Source organism: Fukomys damarensis, unplaced genomic scaffold (genome assembly GCF_012274545.1).
Source record: "Fukomys damarensis isolate Sample0158 unplaced genomic scaffold, DMR_v1.0_HiC HiC_scaffold_9, whole genome shotgun sequence".
Classification (NCBI taxonomy): Eukaryota; Metazoa; Chordata; class Mammalia; order Rodentia; family Bathyergidae; genus Fukomys; species Fukomys damarensis.
The window spans coordinates 14,088,080-14,112,758 of NW_022900921.1; the positions used below are offsets into that span (position 1 = coordinate 14,088,080).

At 37.9% G+C, this 24,679-nt stretch overlaps 1 protein-coding gene and 1 long non-coding RNA gene across 4 annotated transcripts in view; one reads left to right on the forward strand and one right to left on the reverse strand.

The window, feature by feature from the left end:
• LOC104860911 overlaps positions 1 to 24,679 on the forward strand; it is a 254,336-nt gene that overhangs the window by 226,036 nt on the left and 3,621 nt on the right. The window lies entirely within an intron of this gene.
• The window catches only part of Gabrb2 (gamma-aminobutyric acid type A receptor subunit beta2), a 210,596-nt gene continuing 186,931 nt past the window's right edge, over positions 1,015 to 24,679 (reverse strand). For all 3 annotated transcript variants that reach the window (XM_033761617.1, XM_010622247.1, XM_010622249.1), the window contains one exon: positions 1,015 to 2,003. In XM_033761617.1, coding sequence (XP_033617508.1) covers positions 1,656 to 2,003 — 348 coding nt within the window. In that variant the 3' untranslated portion in view covers positions 1,015 to 1,655. The remainder of the gene's footprint in view (positions 2,004 to 24,679) is intronic.

A 24,679-nucleotide genomic window follows, 5' to 3' on the forward strand; every position in this document is an offset into this window, starting at 1 on the left:
GATAGAAATAAAATATATTAGCTTATTCTCTTTTCTGCCCATTATATGAATGCATATGTCCAATTATTATAGAAAGCACAATGATATTTAAAAATATAATAAAATAATACAGCATACCAGCCTGATTGTCAGTTATAAATTTTTCTGTAATAGTAACCGAGGCTCCTAACACTTATCTCATTAATGTAGCTTTGCTGTTATCTTATTGTGTACCAGTTTTTATATATTTGAGCAGAATACAATATACACAAAGTAAGCACCCTTAAAAACCCAAAACCAACAAACCTGGAAACTAATGGTCTTTGTGCACATACCCAACCAAGTAATGTTTGCTTTAAAAGATAGGTAAATTTCATTTTAAAATATAGTGAAATTCATCGTGAAAATAAAGTTCACTCAATCTCTCCGAGATTATACTGTGTCCATCACCTAAGAATATAGTCAGAATTTTAGAAGCTGGAAAAGCTACAAAACAATGAATATATCCTCCTTTTGAAATACCCTATTAAATTCAGAAGTAAAATTATATGGAAATGTTACGAAACAGCTGCTGTTGTCTGGGAAGAAGCAACCTGCTAATTCTGCCTGGCTCTATTTCTGTATATGTGAATGATGTCCAATCAAACCCGAACATCTCCAATACTTCTGATTCTTCTAACTTCACTATTTCATGGCCATCTTTAGGTCAGATAAACTGTAAAACCCTCTGTAGGTATGCTGTCACAAACTTCTGAGTTTGAAAAATCAATACCTCTCACTCTACCCTTTCTCCTGGACACAGTGCATGTAGACCAGATGCTGAGTGGAGCTGATAAAGGCCATACTTGCTCACCTGCTTCAATTGTGTTACAATAGTCATTTCTGGATTTCTGACCCTGCTCTGTGTTGCTGCCTCTTCTTTTAGCTACCTACTAAACAGCTTTTTTGCAAAACAAATTTTGACTGCTGTGCATGGTAATATTCACAATTCTCTCTATGTCTAAATGCTGAAATGAAAGTCATTCTTGCTCTTGATTCCTTGTGCTCACGTCAGCAAGAGATAGGCCTAGTTGGTTTCCTGAATCTCTGCCTTGTCCCCTGTTCCAGATCCCCACCCTGATACTGTTCCACTTTCATGAGAGAGAAATTACTATTCCAGTGGGAGTTATTTTCCCATGACACCATTATTGTCGCAAGAAGACCAGCACAGACCATCTTGGAGATAACTGCTCAAACGATACTACACATAATGTTTCATAGGCACAGTGCTCTCTCCACAGCTTGTCAACCTTAGGAATGAGGTGCAAAGTATCTGAACATGACCATGCCAAGGAAATGACTGACGATGCTCTTCAGCTGTCTCAGAATATCATCTAGATATTCCCCTCTGAGTAGGCTATGTGTTAAGCGGATAAAGTGGAACACTCAGCTTCAGTTTTTCCCACAAGTGTACAGATCACTTGCATTTTAACTGGAAAACCACAAGGACCTTAGTGTAGTCATTACTTAGCAGAAGCAACCCAAATGGTATGAAATGGACCACAGGTTAGGCCAGCAACTAAGGTATTTTAGCATCACTTTTGTCCCGGATTGATGTGTTATTCCAAGTCCTACATCAGGCTGTACAACTGTTTTGAGGAGGAATCTAGTCCTTGCTTCCCATGGGAGGCCATATTTTAGTTTACATAGTAAAGCCAGTAGACGATGTTGAAGAAGGAAAAAACCACTGGGAAGAATATGCGGGACCACCGATCGATGGCATTCACATCAGTCAAATCGGGGATGGTGATTTTCAGCTGGGAGGCGCGTCTCCGCAGGCGACTTTTCTTTTGTGCCACATGTCGTTCCAGAGCATTTCGGCCAAAACTATGCCTGGGCAGCCCAGCTTTCCGATACTGGATGCTGGAGGCATCATAAGCCAGCATTGTGCTCCTAGGGTCTCCGAGTCCCATCACAGCCTCCGATGTGGCCATCTCATTTTTGATCTCTAGAGTGCTCAGTAAAATATTCTCATGGGGGTCCATCTGCAAGGGATAAGAGTCAGAGAAGACATTGAAAATAAGATTTTGCTGGTGCTTACAATGCAAGAGCTAAGACAGACGCTTGAAATTGTATTTATGCTACGGCAAGCTATGCTATTAAACTGTTTGAGTTTGAACTGTGGCTACGCCACTATGAGCTGTTTTTTGTTTCACTTTTAGCATCTATTAAATGCTATAATAATCCAACTCCAGAGGGTTCCTATCATATGCTCTTGTGATAGACTATTCCTCAGACACCTTCCATTATTTCTACTTAAAACATGGAAAAATAGGACACATGACATTCTTTAAAAGAATTTATAGTCTTGATATGAACATAAAAAATTAAACTGTAGTAGGTATAAAAGAGTCAGGGAATTAATTACTGAATTACACTTATAATAATAGTAGCTTAAGCACTGATGAATTAATGATAAAAGGAGAACTAAAATAATGTGTAATTATGAAATGCTTGCTACATAGAGAGGTGTGTTTTTGTATAATTTCCTTCTACTGTTACTTCATAACTAATACACAGTGATGAGATACTACCTTACATTCGCCATGTCAATATAAATAAGGTAAAGGAACAGTTGTGAGTCATATAAAGCAGGTCCCATGTGACTTGTCAAGATAACAGAATCCAGAGCAAGGAATTAAAAAATAAGAGTAGGACAAATGGAAAGACTCTTGGTGGTGGAGATGTGGTTGGGAATAAGACTGACTTGAAAGAGAAGGGGCCAGGATAGGGGAGGAAGAGACTGTTCCCATAGGACACTGGGCTCAGCTGAACACCAGGCTGGTGCAGAATTCAGCCAGTCATGCAGAGACTCCAACCTTCTCTGTTGATGTCTTCTTGCAGAACTAAAAATAAATGAATATTGACTTCGTGATTTCAAAATATTAAATTACTATATTATGTCGCATTAAGAATCATGTCTTGGGCCGGGGATTTAGCTTAGTGGTTCTGCCGTCTGCCTTGTAAGTTGAAGGTCCCGAGTTCAGTCCCCACTACCAAAAAATTTAAAAAAATAAACAAAACAAGAATCATGTGTCTTCATCACAGTAACTTTGGAAATCAGTATGGAGATAACTCGAAGAACTAGAAGGAGATGTTCCATTTGACCCAGCTATTCGTCTGCTGGGTATCTTCCCCAAAGAATTTAAAGAATCATACTACAGCAGATTGTGCCCCCATGTTCTTAGCAGCACAGTTTGTAATAGCTAAAACATGTGTGTGTTTTTTTAAATAAAATGGAGTACTACTTATCATAAAGAATGCAAAATTAGAGGCATTTATAGCTAAATGGATGCACACTGAGGCAGTTCTCTTAAGTGAAATAATAGGACACACACGTGTAAATACCCAATAGTTTTTCTGGTGTGAGAAGCTGAAAGTGTAAATAAGGATGAAAATGTATAGTAGCTGATGTGAAATAGGAGGAAAAGGTGCACAGGGGAAAGGGAAGGGGAATGGAATTAATTAGAGAAAATGGAAAAAATCTTTGTAAAATAGGGAAGAGATGGAGGGGTTGAAGGGAGAGAAGGGGGAAAAATAAGAATCAAGTGACAGAAAGGTACAAAGCCCATTGACAAATGTCATTATGTTGTACACCTAAAATGTACCGATAAAATAACAGAATCGTGTCTTCATTTTAAAAGGCCTCCATTGTTACAGATAATAAAAGGCAGTCACAGTTATTATTAGTATATTGATTGTGATGCAGAATCAGGGAGTACCAAGGGCCTAAAATTTTTGAAATTATAAATTAAGGAAAACACGGCCAGCAGTAGGCACTAATTAAATACCAAAACAAAAGATATAACCACACAATCAGAAGAAACAATGCTCTGAGCTTCATGAACTATGTAGAAGGTAAAAAAAAAAAACAAGCTGAGATTATATTTTACCAATTAGCTTTAAAATATAGTTTAGTCATTTTATATTTTAAATTCAAATCTTTTGACAAATAGAAGCTATAAAATAAGCTACATACTTAGACGTTATAGTTTACCAGTTCATCTCTGCCCTCTCTGTGTGTCTGGTTTATGATAGTATTCTGCTTAGTGGAAAGATTAAATACACATATACTATTATTCAATTATTAAAATATTAATTTTAAAAGGTGGTAAGATTTGGGGATCCAATAAATGTTGAAAGAATCTGTCAAGAGATCCAGGTAATCGCTTCAGTGACAAATTCCCACTCTCTAAGGGAGGAAATGAATATTCAAAGGTCTGTGGTATGTTCTAGTTCTTCACAGCAACTGTTCGAGTGCTCTCAGTCATTGCTTTATCAGTATATGCTTGTAGTCAATAATATATTCGTCCTGGGAGTTGGTACATGTACATAACATTTCTTAATTCTTTGTTTTTAACCTCCACATTCAAGAGCATTCTCTTCCCACATTCTAGGAGAAGGCATTCCTGAAATTTGTCAGAGTCGCATCATTACTAAGTGGAACTGGGAATTCAGACCTTGATACCTTGAGAATTCAAAGGCTAGAAGGGTAGGCTATCATTTTGCAACCCTCAAGGAGAGTGAACTCCAGGGAAGGGGTCAGTAGTGTGCTTCTTTTCTGTTCTCTAAGTTGTTCACTGTTTCTCTAACCACCTGGGAGTTCCACTTCAGCAGAAGTCTTTGGCCACCATGTGTGAAACTAATCAAGACTCTTCCCCCTCTCAGATACCAGAATGTTTGTTGTTCTGTTGAACAGTTAAAATAAAAATAAGCATTGTGAGTTGACAGCAGACCTGCTGAGTTAAAAGTATAATGCAGTGATAACAACCGTAATAAAAATTACTGGCTTCAGTGGAATACTATTAAGGGAAGCTTGTTCTTAGTCTAAAACAAATTATCCTTGGGGAATTTATTCAATCTTAGATTTGTCTTGTGTTTGGAACTGAAGAAAGAATTAGATCAATCTTGAAACCTGTTTATTCATTCATTCATAATCTAAAAGATAGTAAATTAAAACCCACTCTGTGCCTGATGCAGTGCCAAATATTAAAGATGGCGTGCTCAGGAAGGCAGCACTGGTGCTGGGTCCAGGGCAGTGAGAATCTCCAGAATGAAAACTTAGTTTGGCATCAAAAATTGGAGTTTCAGCTCTTCTGTGTTTTATTTTGGCCTTGGCCTGTTACATAAGGTCTCTTCGTTTAGGTTGCTTACATTATACTGGGGTCTAAGAGTAGGATTTGGGGGAATGAACTGAATTAAAATATGTGAGGAAAACCTGAAAATCTAAAGCACCATGCAGAGTTACTTGTTACAGCTTGCTGTAAATGAAGCAGGACATACACACGCTCCTGTGTCAAGCCAAGAAACAATAAACAAATATGGCTTAAAAAGAAAAATGAGTAGGCTGCCTAGCAGTGCTGCATCACTTTGCACAAAGCAAGCACTTGGAACACCATAACTGACATTGTTATAAATATGTAATAGCTATTCACTGAATGAATCTGTGTGATCTTCTGGAATGGATATGGGTGATAGCTTTTTTGCAGAGAACGCTAAATCGTATCAGTCCTACTGGAGATCTTGCTAAGTTCAGGCAGGAGGTGGTTTCTCAGGTATGCTGAACACTTATGCCAATCTAGGCAGTGCTGCTAATCCTTGGTGTCTATGATATCATTAGAACACTTCAAGTTTAAATTACGGCTGTATTTAGACTCAGAATAAATTAACTAAAACAAAAAAAAAACTTTCTAGAAAATGATTACTCATAGTCATGAAGCTGTGGAGAGTGATAGGGTGTAGCTATCTTTGTTATTTAGCTTTTAATTAACAGGCATATGAAAGAGACTCCAGGAGATTGTAATTCGTCAGCTGGCACATCGGGGTGAAGCCCTGATATTGTTCTGATTGTCTTATCTCGTAAAGACCAGTTTTCTTCATTACTTTTCTCATCCTTTCTGTAAAGCTTTCCATAGATGACGTCTTTCTTCACTCTACCCTTAAAAACATCTGAATCCCTTCTCTGAAAGTATAGCATCACTCTTGGGATTGCCAAGATGGAGAACACTTTGCAGCTCTAGTAGGATGGTTTAATTAGCAGCTGGCAGCACATATTTTTCTGCTAGGAGAGAAGGATTAGGAGAGTGTTTTAGTTTGATTCTAGACCCAGACAGGCTGCGGTCTGATTCTTAGCTGAGCCACTCACAAGCTTTGAGACCTTGGGAAAATCATTTAAATTTTCTGAGCTCAGTTTTCTTACATTGGAAAAATACCAATATGAATCTCTAAGGCTTGTTTAAAAAAAGTAACCAAACATGCATTAGTTAGTCCCAGTCTGGACATAGCAAGCACACCAAAAGTATAACTGGTATTAGTATAAAAATCCAACAGATATTCACCAAATGCATAAATGTGATACCCTATTACCATTTTTGGGGGGGTACCAGGGACTGAACTTGAGTCCTTGTGCTTGGGAGGCAGGCAGCAGAACCACTGAGCTAAATCCCCAGTCCCCTATTATCATTTTTTAAAATGCCATTGACAGGTAAACCAGAACTTTGAAAACATATTTTCTTTGCTTTGGTTAATGGCTTTTATAAAATGCTGAAAGCAATATTTTGTACATGGTAAATACTATGAGTTTTTGTCATCATACATAATTAATTTTATTAAACATCATAAGTAAGTCTAGACTGAGTTATCTCCAAATGTTGAGGTGAGAAAAATGAAAGTTATGTTTTATTTCTTAGGTGGAGAGAGGTCGGCAGGTTGATAGGCATTGCTTGGTGTACCAGGTTCACAGAGCAGCTCCCTGACTACAGAGGACAGTGGAGCCAGAGGCCACGGCCAAAGAGAGACATCTCCAGGGTTGGTGGGGGGGGCGGGGCTGGCTCGTCTTTTCTCATGACACTCTGATGTTCCCCCGTCACTCAAGTCACGGGTAACTGCAATCATTTGCTGCACACCTGTGCTCCCTCCCAGATTCATACTTCTCTGTGATAGGCCACACAAGGTCTCCCTCATTCACTGTTGCAGTCTCAAGCATCTGTATGGCTCCAGATGCCCTTGTGGTACAGATAGTTGTAGAGAGGCTTGTAAAATTTTCTTTAATAAGGGATACATAAGAGTGTCTGGAGTTACATATTTATCACTAAAGGTGCAAGCAGGTGTAAAGTCTTGGTAACTGCAGCAATAAGCAGAGAAGACATCTGTACTTTGGGTGTTCATCAGCCCCACTCCTTGTAATTTCTGCCTGCGAGACCACCACTCTCCCAGTTTTTGTTTCTCACCCTTGCTCTGGGAATAAGTTAGTCAGAGCTCTCCTGACACTGTGATTGGCTCAGTGACCTTTTCTAAGCCAGTGGAATTTCATCAGCCTTCAAATGGCAACACAAGAATGACAGTTTTCAAACACTGCCACTGGGTTTTCACTAAGAAGTAGTGTGGTCCTGATTCTACAGACTGTTGAAATCTTCTAACCATAACAGGGGATCCTTGCTTGAAAAAACCAACAGGAAAAAAAAAACAATCCATGATCTGACACTAGTTATATATGTACCTGGACATGCATGACTTACTACCCTTCTTCTGTCCTTTCATCTCTTCCTCTCTCCCTCTTCCCTCCTCTTCTTGCTTCTCCTGTCTCTCCTTCCCCCCCTCTTCCCTCTCTCCTCTTTCTTAAGCCCGCATGAGTTGGATTTTATGTCGTTTGAGACCTAAAAGATCATGAGATGTAATTTATCTCATCTTAGGTCTCCACAACTCCATAATTTAGGTAGAGCAGGAAAGAATCACAGCCATTTCACTTGGAATAAGAACTTTCGTGAACAAAATTGGAACGCAGGAAATCCATTAGAGTAATAAAATCTTCAGGATGCAAACCATTATTGGGTTCCATTGTTTTTTGCGGGATTATAAAGGACTTAGATAGCTGCTAGACTTAAGTAGCTGGCTATGGAACTGGCTGTACTTTGAGGGGTTTTCCCCTGTCTTGTTTATTTTTCTTCTTTTCTCTTCAAAGAGTATAAATTATTTTGGGAATCAACTTACAGGGTCAATAGCAAAGATAACAAGGGAAAGCAACAGTCTTGTTTACAAGTAGTTTAAAAGTGGAAAATCTGGAGATAAACTACCTATATGTTTAATTTTAATCTTCTTTATTGTTTATATGAATGATTAATTGCCTTTTAGATCCAGACATTAAACTCAATAAGCATTATCCTTCTTTTGTTTCTCTTTGAACTATATCTTTTTATAAAGTGATTTCTGACATGAGGTTTCTTTTTTTTCTTTTTTAAGCATACTTACCACACCACGGAATAGGCTGTATTCCCCAAAAGATGGCAGAAAACTGAAGCTCCAAGAAATGCAGTAAATTATATAAAACCTACAGTTAAAAATCAATAGAAAAGTCTAACAATACCAGGCTGTTCATGATGATCTTAATACAGTAATATCCAATGCTGCCTTCAGCTTGTCTTAAAAACTGACCGGGGGTTTCTGACCCAGGTAATAGCTTGGTGGGTGACAGTCTATTTTAGTGGCTTCCAAACTTGAGTGTGCATCAGAATGCCATATAGACTTTATTAGAACAGATCCTTGGTGCTTACTCAAAATTCCTGAGTCAGAAAATGTAGAATGAATATCAATAATCTGCATTTCTAACAAGTGCCCAGGGCATGCTGGGCTACAGGCCTATGAGTCTACACTTAGAACACCACTAGTCTATTGGGTAGGAGAAGGGCATAATTACAAATATAGGAGAAGCAGAGGCCTAACTAGGAAAAAACATGAAGGTCCTGATCATAGTCCATAGCCCCACTTGAAAAGCAGTTTGCAGCTGGGCGTGGTGGCGCATGCCTATAATCCCAGCACTCAGGAGGCTGAGGCAAGAGGATCACTGCAGGTTCGAGTCCAGTCTGGGCTACATAGTGAGTTCCAGGTCAGTCTCAACTACATAGTGAGACCCTGTCTCAAAAACAAAGAAACAAAAAAAGAAAAGCAGTTTGCATAGAGAACATTCAGAGCTTCTATTTTATGGGGTATGTACTAAAGCCAGGCATTAATTTGAAGGTTTTATTCAATTATAATTGACTCTTGATTTTAACATTTACCCTATGAAAGAGATATTATTAATATTTCCATTTTTAAAAAGATTCAAATGAGGATGAGGGGTATTCTGTGATTTTTCCATATTTATATTTAAGAAGTAGTGGGTCTGGTACTTGATCCTTTTACTCCAGAAGTCCTGCTCCTAGTCACCAAACTGTATAATAATGTAGCTCAGAATTTTCCTCAATTATGAATATTTTCTTGGAATGCTTTCTCTATATTTGGATATACTTAGGTGACAGATTTTAGAAAACAGACATAAATTAAAATTCATTTGCCACACACAAACATTTCCTGATTTTCTTTTCGCCTGAGCAGTGAAAATACAGGTGAAATCACTAACTTGCCCCTTTTTTAAATGACAACATTAATGAGAGAATTCTCTTTTATCAGAAGGACTGTGTGGCAATCTCGCTTGTCCTGAAACCATGCCAAAATACTTAGCCAATCTTCCTCTCTTGGTATTTTCACCTATTTCACAGAGCTATGAACATTATATTAATGGTTACTAAAACAACAGACAGGGAAGCAAAAGCAAACGAAAAGAAATGAAGCGGACAGAGAGACTAATGAATCTCAATAATTTGCATTTCTAGTAAATTCCCAGGCAACACTGGGCTTCTGGTCTATAGTTTGTATTGAAAAAAGTACTATTTATTATATAGCACCGGAGGGGCATGACTGTAAGTGAAACAGTGCAATAATAAAAAAGGTGAAGGTTCTGAAAGTAGTCCGTACCAACAAGCTGAATCTGTCACAGTCTATAGATACATTGCCTTTGCAAAAGCCTACAGTATAAGCCTTGTCTTACTCCAAAGATCTATAGTATTTGCTTTCTGGATCCATTCCTGACCACAAGGTGTTTTGGAAGAGGATCTACTAAGCAGAACAATGTTAATAGAGAAAGTCTCCTGGTTCTCATTCAAAAATTTGTTCTGAACTCTTTACCTGAAGTTACTGTGATTATCAGTCAAGAATCAAGGGCTGAACTTTGGGGGGGAAATAAAACAGGTTTATTTCCACTGGCATTCCAGAGCCTCCCACAATGACTGGGACTTCCCCCAGCTTTCCCCTGAATCAGCTGTTACCAGGCAGAGCGGACAGGCTTCCCTGTGTTGTCCACATTGACCTGTGCCACCAAGGGTTCTAACCAGGTGAGCTTCATGTCAATCATGTGGGTTAGAAGGTTTGTATAATTCTTCTTGTCTTCCTCAAAATCCAATTCTATTTTGCTGGAAAGACGGCATTAACCACCAGAATAGTATACCTTATATTCATAAAATATGCAGTTAATTCCAGGCTTTGTTTTAATATTGTTGCTTCCTTCCTTCTGCCTTTTTCTTTGAGGTATATGCTTTGGGGTGATGCTCATATTATAGTTTGCAATCATGGATAGAAAAGTGTGTCATATCCCTTAGTAACCAAACGGCATTATAAATTTAGATTGAGAAGGGAAAATGGAACTGTTTAAGTCTTAGCTCACCACTCATAACATCAGAACAACAAAATAAGAGGAATTAGAAGTTGCCAAAAGCCAAGATGTCCTAACTATGCAGCTTCTAATTACTGTGACTGGGTGCAGGTAGGAGATCTCAGTTCATCTTCGTTGAATGATGCTCTGACCTGTGCAGTGTGAAATGCTAAGGCAGTGAACTGCTACCCACCTGGAACATGCAAAACACTGTCTTAGAAGAGAAAACACTGCAAAGACTCTAGATGTGAGCATTACTCTAAGAGGTAAAAGGACGTTCACCCAATCAGAATATGAAATGGAGATTCTAAGAGCGAGATAAGGACGAATTCTTCGACTCTTCAAAGACGTGAACCAAAGTGAGTCACGAAACAACACACCGCAGTTGAGAGTTTAGAACTGGAAATTAAAGAAAGGAACATATTGCTGAAATACGAAGTTTCATGAGTGTAGTTACTTTCTTGTTAAACACTGAAGGAAAGTGAGGGGATTGGAAAAAAAAGAAGAAAGATGTACTAGGTGCAGGTACAGATTCCCTATGCTGAATGTGATCATTGTGTATATCTAAAATGTGCCAGTACAGTTAACTTTAAAAAAGCGTAAAAGGAAATATTTAGGAATTAAACACCGGTGATTCTAAAATGTGGTGTAACACAGTTATTGTAATTGTTATTGTTGATTTTCAAGTTAAATTCTCACGGTTGTGTATCTCAAGGTTTTCTTATCAAATACTTTGTTACAGAATCACACCAGTGAATCCATTCTTTATGAATCTAGGGTTTATATGATCTTATGATCTTATTCTAATGTCATTATATGGTGAAAAAATTATGCTTCTCACAAAATCCATGTAGTCAAGGAAGTAAATCAAATGAGTTTGGTGAGGCTTTGGGCCATTGCTCTGTGTGATAATGAGGTTTTCAGAGGAAAAGTAAGAAGCAGGATCAGGAGCAGAAAGGGAGAGTACAATTCTTCCCTGTAAGATAAGGCTTTGATGAAACGTATAATAAATACAGCATCAGTAGTGAGAAAGTCCTGCGGCCAGCAGGAACAGTCTGCAGAACAGGTAACTAGTATCCTTTGGGCCCTTCCCACATAGGACCTTTTCAAATCCAAGAGCAGAGTGAAAAGAACACTGACTGACCTCAAAAACGAGAGCAGGTTCTAACCCAGCGTGCTCTCTAGGCCTCAGTTTTGGTTTGTTGGTTGTTTGGTGCTGGGGAATGAACTCATGACAAGAACTTACTTTACCACCAAGGAAGTATCACCAGCTTTGGCCTCTGCATTTTTAAAACTCAGAAAACGTAGGTGGATGTAGGGAAGCTCTGATGATTTACTCCACCATGTTCAATACTCACTGGATGCATGTTTCCCTTGAAATGGAAACACGGTCAAGGGCTGTGTCTTTCTGCTTTCTATCTCTGGTACATTGGTGGAAAGTAAGTGTTCAAAACAAAACTTGCTACACTGAATTTTGTGATACAGATGAGAGCCCACATTCAAATTAGTTGAGGAATGTTATACAAAAGACAAGCTGACTTAGTGAAATTCTATGTCAAAATCAAAAATGAAAACAGTTTTGGGAAATGTAGCTCAGTGTGAAGGCCACAGGATGAAAGTGGTCTAGCGGTGAAGTACTCTAGAAAATATAAGCCTTCCTACCTGAAGGATATTTAAATACAGAATTCTAAATATCACTTTGGTGGTCAAAATCATAGCCAAATATTCAGCCCACAGGGTATGGTGCCAATGCGTAGATTTATATTTTAAAAAATTTCTTCTTGTTCCATTTAATCTTCAATTACCTAAGTTCTTTTCCCCTCAAGTGTGCAGAATAACATTAAGAACTACGGATAGAGAAAATCTGTCTTGTAAAAAATAGCCTGTAGTTTTAGAGCAAGTCCCATGTAAACCACAGAGAACAATGTTAACAGTCGTTCTCCCTACATGTAGGTCCTTGCTGTGGAGCTTTCTACAGAACTGCTCATCAGTGGAAATTTTTAAGTAGCTTTCACGATTTGGGGTGGCTTAAGGGCTTATATAACTTTCACAGAAACAAATTAATTTCCTTCTCAAATTCATTTCTATTTTTTCTCTATGTTAGTTTGTGTGAGGTAAATCTAGAAAAATATAGAAACTACAGATCACTGAAATTTTAAAATTAATATTTTGATGGATATAGAAGGATGGATGTTAAATTTGGAGGAGAAGGAAGTACCTTCGAATTACTACATTTAATGGTATCAAAACACTGAATAAAAAGCATGATGAGTTGAATAATCTCTTTTAAAAGAAATTGGTAGAATTCTCTGGATGCTGCTTCTTAATTTAAAAAAAAATAAGTTACTTGTTTTAATTAAAGTGTTAGGAATCAGACTGAAAAATAGAAAAAAAACTATATAGTAAACTGTAATTCTGCTCTATCAACTTTAATGAACATTTCCTTCATGAAAGGTAGCTTTAAATTATCAGAAATCCTCAGGAAATCTGCAATGGAGCTAGGCTTGACAATGAGTTTACCAAAGCTCCAAACCCTTTTGTTTGTTTTAAGCACGATGCTGTCCTAAATTCCTGGTTCAAGAGATCTCCTGCCTCAGCTTTCCACATAACCAGGACTACAGGCATACAATGTCTGGCTTAAAACTTAAAATTTAAGTTTTCTGCCACGATTCAAGGAAGTAGGCGAATCTGCCATCCAATCCTGATAGCTTACAGGAATTCTAACATCTGAGGACTGACATTCTGGTTCAATTTTCACCTGGATTATTGACTCAAATGCCACACCATAGAGAGACGATTGATCTAATATTCTCATTAGCTGGTTCATCCAACTCAAAGGATCATGGGTGATGACTTGCTGAAGATTTTTATACATATCATCTAACTAGAAATTCACAATTTCCCAATCTATTTTTTAAATAATAACATAGAAGAAGACATTTGTTTTGCTTTCTTTCTACAAGGCTGGAAGCATTCCAGTTAACTGTTTCTAAGGAACACAGGTAAAGGGGGTGGGGAGAACAACCTTTAGTGCAAGAGGAGCTGCATTCTCCCTGGAGTGCACATCTGTTTTCAGAGTAGGTGACTGCTCACCTCACTGCTAGGGAAAGGGGGTGGCTGTGGCCACTGCCTCTTATCCTACTTCATCACCTTCCTAAACTACAATGGTGAGAATAAATGCGGAAGTCAATGAGGTTAGGTTTCCAGGTGTACCAAAGTCATGATTTGAGTTAGAGCTTGTCCTTTAATTCTCCCCAGGTAAGGAAGAGACTTAGGACTTTCTTTCGTTTATGGTCTTTGAAAGTGGCCCCAATCTTGTCCCATAAATGAATGTCAGTGTTCTTGGATATGCAAAACTACCCACTCAACTCAATTCTGATTCAGAGGAAAATTATAACTCATTTGCAGCTCTCATTCAGAAGCAAGGAAAACAAAGATTCATTTCTATCTACTTTAAGCAAGTCACTGGTGTAATCCATCTAAAATTTGGACAATTCCTTCATCCTAGATCTTCACTCAAAAAAAAAAAGAATCTCTCAGCCCATGAACTTCAAAAGATCCTATCTAGATATAATCAGTTCACTCACACGCATGAGAGCCACCCACTCTGTCCACATAACCTTACCCTCCACAGCCTTTGGATTTTCATTTAATGTATCACAGAAGCCAGAAACCTGACCTAGGGCAAAACATGTGGGCAGGACTGTCCTGGACACCCCAAGAAAAGGTGGATCGAGCAGCAGGAGAGTGAGGTCCACAGACATGCAGAGACACAACTAGTGGGGTCTGTGTCTACAGAATCTGAGTTTGTTATGTTCTTGAGTGGTAGGGACACAGAGTGTCCAAGCAGATCACTTCAATAGAGATAGGATGAGGTGGGTACATGGCTCATAATGGTTGATTTAGGAATCCTGTGAGTGGAAGCTTAGGTACATACTTAATACATTAAAAAAAAAAGCACAGAGAAGACTAGGTTAAAGGCAATAGCACAAAACTGTTATTAAGTAAAATATGCAACATTTTTGAACTTCACTTTTCTCAATTATAAAATAAGGATTGAAAGAGATAATCACATAAAGCACTCAAAATAATGCTACATAAGATAAATTCAATGAATAGTAACCTTCCTTATTACAGAAATAAGGGAGTGGGGAACTGAATTCAAGCTATGTCTCAGTTGGGAAAGGTTCAGTGTGACAAACCAGTTTCCAAGTTGAACATGCGCAGACGTGGTGGGTGGGTGATAGCTGTTGCTCAGTCACTCTATTAATGCAAATAAATGTACCAATCTAGATGTGACTCTCTCAGCTGTTGTCCTTACAGCTCTTTGGCAAGGAGCTTATATTAGGTTATAGACTGTGTGAATCCTCTACTTTCACTCTGCCAGGAAAGTGTCTAAAGTTGAGAACTCATTATTCATAAGAAAGAAAGACTGAATTATGATTATCCTGATAAATACTTGTTTGATTTTTTTATCCTCATCATTGTAGATGCAAAAAGTAACTAAAAATATTTCACTTTGTTGTCTGCTAGAAGGATCCAAGTTTGGGAAGGGAACATTTGCACCCATCAGTAAAACTCAGTTTTAAGATTATTTTCAGTTTCATTTATTTATGGGAAATAAATCTCTTCTTTCTAATTTAATGGCCTCTATGGGGAGAGTTTCATTATGATGATTAAGATAATATGAAGCTACACTTTGGAGATTGTTTTTGCATAGTGCTATTTCAAATTCTAATACAGATAAAAACATTTATGTATTTAATTAAATCTTGAAGACATGAACTCTGGAGTCAGCTCTGAATTTCAGTTCCTCTACTTACAAGCAGTGTGACACTGGGTAAGTTTCCTAGCTTAGTTGAGCCTTGGTTTCTTCACCTTTAAAATTAAGTTACCTTGGCTTGTGTTTCAAGGTACACTGTTTGGAGGGCTGTTTTAAGATGGAGATAAGTTATTTCAGGAATGCTACAGTTTTGATCTTAAATCCCACCCCCGCAAGGTATGCATTGGTCCTCAGCTTGCTGTGCTACTGGGAGGTAAAATGTAAGAAGCAGTGCCTAACAGGAGGTCTTCCATCCTGTGGGAACTTATCCTTGAAGGGAATGCCTGGAGCCTGCCCCTCTTCCTCCTCCTCTGGATCTTGTCCTTTTGTAGACATCCTGAGATAGGCTATCCTCCTCTCCATGCATTCCTACCATGCTGTGCTACCACAGGGCCAAAAAAAAAAAAAAAATCAGGCCAGCTGGTAATGAACTGAAACCTTCAGAACTCTTAGCCAAAGTGCATCTTTTCAATTTATAAGTTGACGTATCTTAGGTATTTGTTATAATAAAGGAAAGCCGACTGATACAGAGAGTCTAACTTCACATCTAGTACACAGTTAAGTAAGTGTATAACAAAAGGTGACCATAGTTATGAGCCCTGAAACTTTAAATCGCTACAAAGGTAAGATAAGCCCTTACTGATGTATATTAGCAGGTAAAACTTAATTCCCTACATATGAGTCTGACTGCTTTAAGCCAGTTGTGATACTTTCATCCCTTGGCAGAGATGACTCAGGAATGGTTAAGTCAACTGAGCCAACAAGAAGAAAGGAAAGGATTGTTGGAGCGTTTAGAATAAAAAAGAAGTCCCAACACTCCTTCTGGACAGGAATGGGCAAACAAGGTGGCTTGTTGGTAATGGAGCCATTATCTCCGCTCAGAATAAAACAGTGTTAGCAAGTTTTGGCTGAGTGGTTCATCTCCCCCACCCCATCCCACGGCCATGCATGTTTTTTCATGGGCCACAGACATTAAAAGTGGGTAGAGAATCAGAAGAGCTTCATGAATAAAAATTCAAAATAGTAATTTACATTGACTTCACATAAAATTCAAGCTAGTGCCATAGTAAGATTTTATGTGTGTTCATTTCCAGAATTAGTAATCTTGTGAGGAAACCTCCGTATTGTCCAACAAAACTTTCAATAAAATTTCGTCCTACTTAAGTCACTCATGTTATATCAAAGTGTTTTTGTATCTTTAAGCTCACTGCTCTCTACAACATCAGATGAATTTGAAAGATCAAAGATAAACGCCCTCGTTTTATAGAGGAGAAAACAGGCCCAGAGACATTTTTTTTACAAACGTTGCTGAGCTTTCTAGAAACTAAGATAGCAGAATATCCTGGCTTGAACCCCAATTGTATTCTCACTGGTTTCCCCAATTATAAAACTGAGAAGAGATATTTTGAAACAGTGTCTAATGTAATCTGCGATTCACATGTATAACCCAGAGGAAAAACAATCTAGGTTTACTTTTAGCTTTATTTGGTCCTAATCCTACCACTTACTTGCTTATGTGATCCTGAATAAATCACCAAAATTCCCGAATTTTGGTTTCTGCATGTTGACATGAGAGACGTTTTGAGATGGTGCCCCCTATTCTGAGGCCTGTGATAGACACAAAATCAATCAGCTGGCCCCACACTTACCTGCAGAATCCTCAGTGATGGACTCAGGGTGGCACAGAGTCATTGGGAATTGGGACTAGATAATAACTCATTTGGGCCCGTGGGCAAAATCTTTGCTATTTATTGTGGTTCATGCATCAGCTGCTTTGGCACCAAATGAGAACTTGGTGAGAAATGTAGACTTGCAAGCCTTTTCCTAGAGGTACCAACAAATAGTCTGCATTTTAACAAGTTCTCTGGTCACTTTTGTATACACTAAAAATTGAGACGAACTGGTAGAAATGATACCTTAGATCCCTTGGTTTTTTCCAAAAGTCAGTGATTATGGGATTTAAACTCTTTTTCTCTGGGAGCCATGGGTAGCTGTTTAAGTAGTTCACATGTGTGAAGAATGGAGGATTTAATTGATGATAGCTTCTGTGGCCTTCTTTAAGGATGCTGAATTAATCACAAAATTACAACTAAGGGCAGGTAACTATAAAACCCACCTCAGCCAGGAATCCCTTGCACAGCTGCAGTGTGATGGTGTCTGTGCCTTTGACCAATGAATTACCCCAGTGAACACTTGTCAGATGTGCCCTCCACCCTGGCTCCCTAACTCTGGGTTAGGAGCACCGCTCTTTGACTGACTTATCCCTGTCAAAAGTCCCATTGTTCCCTTCTAACTCCAAACTACCCTGGGCTCAGGTCTGACAGTGATGGTGGGCAGCAAAACTGGGTCAACCTTAGGAAACACAGGCTACAGTGTGAGATGGACAATAAATTAAGGATTTAGGAAAGTGAAAAGAATGATGGGTTGCCAAAGAATAAAATATCAACTATGGGCCGGGGATTTAGCTCAGCTGTTCGGTGGCCTGCCTTGCAAGCACAAAGACCCTATTTCAATCCCCGGTACAAAAAAAAAAAAAAAAAAAAAAAAAAAAAAAAAAAATCAACTAAACTTTGGGTCAAATATTCAAACCTCAAACGAAAGCAATCAAACATTAGTTAATCCTACGTTTGCTACTTAAAATTGTTCAGTTTGAATTTGTTACTCCTCTCTGATCCTCAGCTGTGGTGATTAGTGGAATTTTAGAGAATTATAGGAATATCTGTAAGCTTTAAAGTTTGGGGATCTTTAGAATGCTTTTTCCATGTTGCTGAAATTTATACTCCTGAGTAATCAGAAATTCTCATTAAGTAATTAGGAATGAGATTAAAGACTATTCCTTCATTCAGATGTTGTAGCCTGAAGATGACCTGTGCCGTGCTGTCTGGCAGCAGTAGAGGGTGAGAATTCAAGTAGAGTACTTCTTGCTTTATTTAAGCTCTTGCTAAATAAACATTAGCTTTTAATAGGTTTTAGTAAAAGTTCAGATATAGGAAGTGACTTGCTCTGTATTCTACTGTGGGCACGAGCAGGGATAGAACCTTTTTGACTGTACCAGACTGTTTTCCCATGTGGTCATTTTTCAGAGGTGTTTCATTGGAACAGATCGACATCCAGTGCAAGTAAAATTACTATGTATGATCAAATAAATAATGAAAAACTGTGCTGCTGCCCAATGGGCAGGCCATACTGGAGAAATGGGGGTAAATGGGGGTAGCCTAGTCTTTGTTATTTAACTGCTATGTGACCTTGGTGTAGTCACTCTCCTACTCTAGGTTTCAAGGTATTTATAAAGAGAAGACCTTTTCAATTTCTTTCAAGGGTTTCGATGCTATTCTTTTATGGGAGACAAACTCCTCGGTAGGCTAAACAATGACTTGCCCTTCTTCCCACTTTGTGTTCAGATGGGATATCGCTTTTACTCTGTGAAGATTTTCCTGAACAAGCATGTAAAAGTAATTTCTCCTTCCTGTGAAATTTAGTAGCATGCATCATCTGTGTTCTGTGATTATGACAACTATTAAAAAATATTAGTGAGTTGTGGGCTATTCTATCAGACCAAAAGATGATGCTACTGAGTTTAGAAACATGCTACTGAATTTTAAAACAAATTTCAAGAAATAGAAAATGTATGAATTCTGTCCCTGTGATCCTTTCATGACAGACAATGACTTTATGGGTCATTGGTTCTTAGTTGCCAGCTACCATCCCAAATACTTCTGTGTGCTTCTTCATGTGATTTTTAAAGCCATCTTTGGTGAGCCTCACTGTACTGTGAGGAAACTGAGGCTCAGAAAGGTCCCATGCTCACACAGCTAATGAGTGACTATCTTGGAGCATCTGCTGGTAGCTCTCGCCAATCCACCAAGGTTGTTTGATTGAGCAAGATCAGCCTGCACCCTTAACCATCAGGTTACTCTCCAAGAGCAATAATGTGATAAACACTTGAGAAATGGTCAACATATTTATGATGATTCTTCTAAATCTATATTCTTATGAGATGTTTAATGTTATCATGCAGCTGGGTAGTATAAGGGGACAAAGTGTAGCTGAAAGACTCTCAGGAATACAGTTCAGCTCTGCTATCAGGAGCTAACATTCTCAACTGCTAAATTTAATCTGTGAGCTAAAAAAAAATACTTGACTATAGAACAGTGCTTACTAGGGATTATGAAAGGTATGGGAGATAGGGGAGCTAGAAGGAGGTTAGATGACAGGTACTTAAACAGAGTTATAGTAAGAAATAACTTCTAATGTTCCATATAGCACAAGGGAGTGACTAGTCCATGATAATCTACTATATATCTACAAAAAACTAGAAGACTGGACGTTGGATGTTAAGTACCCTGGTTTGACCGTACACATTGTACACATGTATTAAATTATCAGACTATGTCCATAAATATGTAAAATTAAAATACTTATGCGAACTATTGCAAGTCCCTGATCTAGGGCCCAGGAAACCTGAAATGCTCCCTGAAGCAGTAGCCCCAGTGAGGCCATGCTATTACTGTGTACTCTCAGAGGGCTTCTGGGGCAGACTGGCTGGCTCGCTCTCCTGTGCCTCAGAGCTGCTCAGTCCTAATTCCCAGTGAGGGAGGCAGGGCCAGTATTCTCTCATTCAGGGGAGGAAGCTTGCTATAGTACCCTTGAAGCCTGTCCAGCTTCCAGAATATTCTGCAGTAGAACCTGGTAGAACATAAAGAGGCAAAGAGACAGCTTGTTTATTGCTGAGGGCGATTTTTCAAAATTATGTTAGAGCGATTTTTCAAAATTATGTTAGGGTCCACTTTTATTAAGTCTCTCTAGGTACCCTTTGTTGAAATTAAATAAGCAACAAGCAACCCTGCAAACCTCTTTGCAGCAGGGCCCATCAAAAATTCCTAATTTCTTTAGGAGCACAAGAAGGTAATTCCCGAAGCTACTGCATCTTTTTAATAAAATAATTTAATATTAATAGAAAAAATGGTTAATAAAAATTTGATGCCAGCTTCTGATTCCCAGAGCTGCCCATGGAACACAGTTTTTTTTTCTCTTTGCAATAGTTTGTAATCTTTCCAGACTTTTCTCAGCCAGAATTATTTTCATGATAGTAGAACTGCTACCCCATTTCTTAGAATCTAAGATTTTTATCAAGTGTAAAATAAATACCATAAAATACAGACAGCATAGAGGAAAGGGGGAAAATTAACTCTCCCTAATACATATGTCTTCTACTAATTTCAGAAATAGAAGAAATAGGTGAATCTTTGTCTTAGGATTAAAAATAATTGCATGTATCTACTAAGACTATGGTATACCCCATTGCAGCAGGATTGACTTGTTACTGTGATCTAGAAACATGGCAAAGGTATGATAAGGTTACTGTATTTCAAATTCTACAATGAAAATTGACATATATTTTGAAAAACCACAGTGTTACATACAAACTTTACTGTGGTTTATTTAATTTTGGTTAATGGTAACCTAGTTGTTCTCACAGAATAAATGTTTAAGAAATTTAACTGGTTGTAATTCCCATTCTAGGAGAAAAAGGCAATTGAAAGTAAGTGGGCCATAATTCTTTGTTTCCTTTGGGGGCAGCTACTGGCCAGGTAGTTCTGCTAAATCAGAAAGACTTGGAAAGAAACTGACCATGATATGGAAGACCACATGGCAAGAAAAGGCAAGGATTTGTGGCCCTGTTTTATCAGTGATCTCTTAGGAGTCCATTTTCATTTTCTCATCTAGAAAATGAGGATTACGTTGGCCTTCTATGTATCCGGGGGTTATTCAGATACTTAAATGAGGTACCACAGAAATCACCTTGCAAATGTATAAATACTAGCTCTGGACACAATATGATTATCATTCAGTACACCTACCTGTTCTATTATCTACAACTTTATAGCTTACAGCCATTTAAATGACATTCTAATTCATCCAGTGTAAGAAGCATATCATTTTATAGAGTAATTTTTTGGATAAGAATTGGATCCAAAGTACTTTAATGATTGCTACCTCAGAAAATTATTTTATTTTTCTCTTTATATAATTCCCTCTACATTTTTGAAAAGGAAACATGGTAAAGACAATGGGTTTTATGAAACAGGAAGCTATTTGCTGTAAGTGTATGTAATTATAAATAGCAGTACGCTTGTAGTAGAAACAAATGAAAGTAGGTTTAACTTCAAGCAGGCAATGGAACTAATGAAATTCGAGCAAGATTTAATGGACTTTTAAAAGCTGTATGGATTTGAAGGTGGATGAGATTGTGAAAATCACCTCTTTTTTTTTTTTAATAAGGGAAATTGGCTTGTCTGGATTCACATATATGGCTTGTTAAGTGTTGGGTCCTGGTTCATCTTTTTTGGTGATGATTTCTTCTTTCTTTATTTTTAAAATAAATTTTAGTTTAGCCCACAAAGAAGCAGGGGGGAGAAAGAAAGGACAAGACAAGAGAAAAAGTGCAAATAGAAGGAAAAAAACGGAAGCCAAAGTTGGTACATAAGGAGAGGAGGGGGTGTAAGGGAAGCTGAGGCTTCTGGGCTGTAGCACCTGATTGAAACGTTTCGTCCGCTTTCTTGGGGACGCATGTCTGTAGAGAGCTGTGGAAGTGTGGCTACAAGGATGCACAAGGCTAGAAAAATATTACAGGTATGTTTGGCTAAGTTTGGGGTGGAATCTGGTATCTCCGGTAACACTGACAGCAGAAAAGGCAGTCAGTATCGTTTTGACTAAGTCCAGGGTGCAACAGTTACTGTTTAAACCAGATGGTTAGTTTTCCTTTCATGATCCCTCCCCCCATTCTTTTCCTTCTTCCACTCTGCCCTTTTCTTTCTTTTCCTGTTTGATTTTCCCTTTCCCCTTCCCTTCATCTCTGTTCTCCTCCTCCTCCACCCCCATCATGTTTCATTCTTTTGTTCTTTCCATCAGTAACTATTAGACGTTGTTTGAAATGTGGATTTATTTGGGACATTAATTATCTTTGCTTATTCTGGTTGAGTGATAAAAGAATAATTGGAAGATATAGGAATTCTGTGAGTGGCTTCTACCTTTTTAGTGGGTATGGTAGTGTGTGTGTGTGTGTGTGACGAGGAGAGAATATATAATAATAAGCCCACAACTGAAAAAAAAATCAGGCTATATATGCCTATATAAGTTCAAGCACTGCACTAACATAGTAAAAAAAGGAAGTGCCCCCTACTATCGCAGTCTGCTGTCCACACACACACACACACACACACACACACACACACACACACACACACACACATATATATTGTTTTGTTTTTTGAGACAGGGTCTCACTATGTAGTGAGACTGACCTGGAACTGACTATGTAGTCCAGGCTGGTCTCAAACTCACAGGGATCCTCCTGCCTCAGCCTCCCAAGTGCTGGGATTATAGATGTGCAACACCACGCCTGGCTAATGCTGTCCATATTTTTAAAAAGTGATAAATATTCACTTGGTTTCACCTAAGTCTTTTACTGTCTTACACTGACTAAACTTCTACTACTGATATTCTTATCTCATTAGTTTTCATTTTTCTGATTCGTTCATACTTTCATAAAACTTCATAATTACTGTATCAAATTTCTAAAACCACCAAAGAAATAAAAGTAAATTTAAAACTCAGTGATATTATCCTAAACACACAGACTATGTCCTTTTAAAATACTGTTTTGTTAAGAAAACAAGTTGTAAAAGAATTTTTAAAAATGTTCTTTCATTAAAATCTTACAGTTGAAATGGCTTTCTTTCCTGCCTTCTACTTTCATTCCTATGCTCTGTACATAAGAAAGCCATGGGAATTTACCTAGCTTCTTATATTGCTTCTGAAAGTTTTCCGCAGTCAGTTTTCTTAGATTTTGCTTGAGTTATTGCTTAATTTATATATTTCTCCTTCCTTTCTATAATCCTTGTATTTCTCAAGTGACTTCATTAGCTTATAATAAAATATAAAAATAGTGGCAGTAATAAGTATGAATTTTAGTTCTGGCCTTTACTATTCTATTCTAAGGTAAAAGGCAAGAGACAAAACTTTTAGGTAGGTAGGTAAAGACAAAGAGAGTCATGGCAAGGAAATATGTAATAGTATTCAGTTTCATAAGGAGGTTAAAATTTATAGTCAGGAACCAATACTCAATTTTTATCAATAGTCTTTTGATATATATTTGAAGAGGAAATTTTTTTTCATCTTTCCATTTATGTAAGTAATATGTATTTAGGATAATATGTGGTTCTAATTTAGTATTTTAGTATTCTCTGGATTCAAGTTGATGTATTATTTGGGTTTTTTCTCATAGCTGCTATGATCTACAAGCAGTTCAATACCACCAAAGTTACCTGATTTTGAATGTTTGAGGGAATTTATTGATGAAGTCTCCTGGGCTATGTTTTTTCTTTGAATCAGTTTGTAAAATTTTAGATGGTGTAACTACTGTCTACTGTGTAACATTTTCAGGCATGGGTTTACCACTGTTTAAAACAACTGATTTGCCTTCAGTTTCCCCCTTTTAATGCCTTTTGTTCACGGTCTCATTCTTGATCTTCTGTTTCTTATTTTCCAGTGTTTGGTAAGATATGTCTGTTGTGTAATATGTCAGTTTGTCCTGCAATATACCGTTGTGTTTCTGATAGTCTACCTTGGGATCGCATGTCAAGTCCCTCGCCCACCCCATTACGTTATCAGTGTCATGCAGGTGCTTTCTGCAAGGTTTTCCTCTTGATTTGCTCAGCTGTAGCTTGGCTGGATTTCTCCTGATCCTGTTTGCAATGACCCTGGTCCTCCTATGCATCATTTCTTAGCAGAGCGTTGGGTGTTGCTTGCTTTTGTTTCATTTTTTTTTCCCCTTGCTGTTTAATTCTCTGGGACTTTTAGACAGAGGTGAGAAACTCTACTTGGGTTTTGGATTCTTTTGTTTCTTTAATGTTTTTCACAGTTGGGCACAGTGAAACATCCACTTGCTGATTTTTTGCTCATTTTAGGAGTGAGGTGATTGTGTATAGGTGTGTATATGTGTTTGTGTGTACACATATATATTCCTATGCTCCTCGGTGATGCTGGGTAAGTACCTAAACTACAGAAAAACATTTTAAGGATAATTCAAAAATATCTATCAATGTTTCATTTTAAAGACACATAAGTTTGGAGCCATTAGCTTTAGGGAATATATCACGACTCAGTGTTATGCAAGCATACCACCAATGTGATGCTTATTTTAGAGTTGTTTGTAATAGAAAACCAGTTAGAAACAATAAGAATGTCTAATACCTGAATAAATGAATTATGCACAATCAGCAAAGTACACTATGAGAAATGATACATATATATAT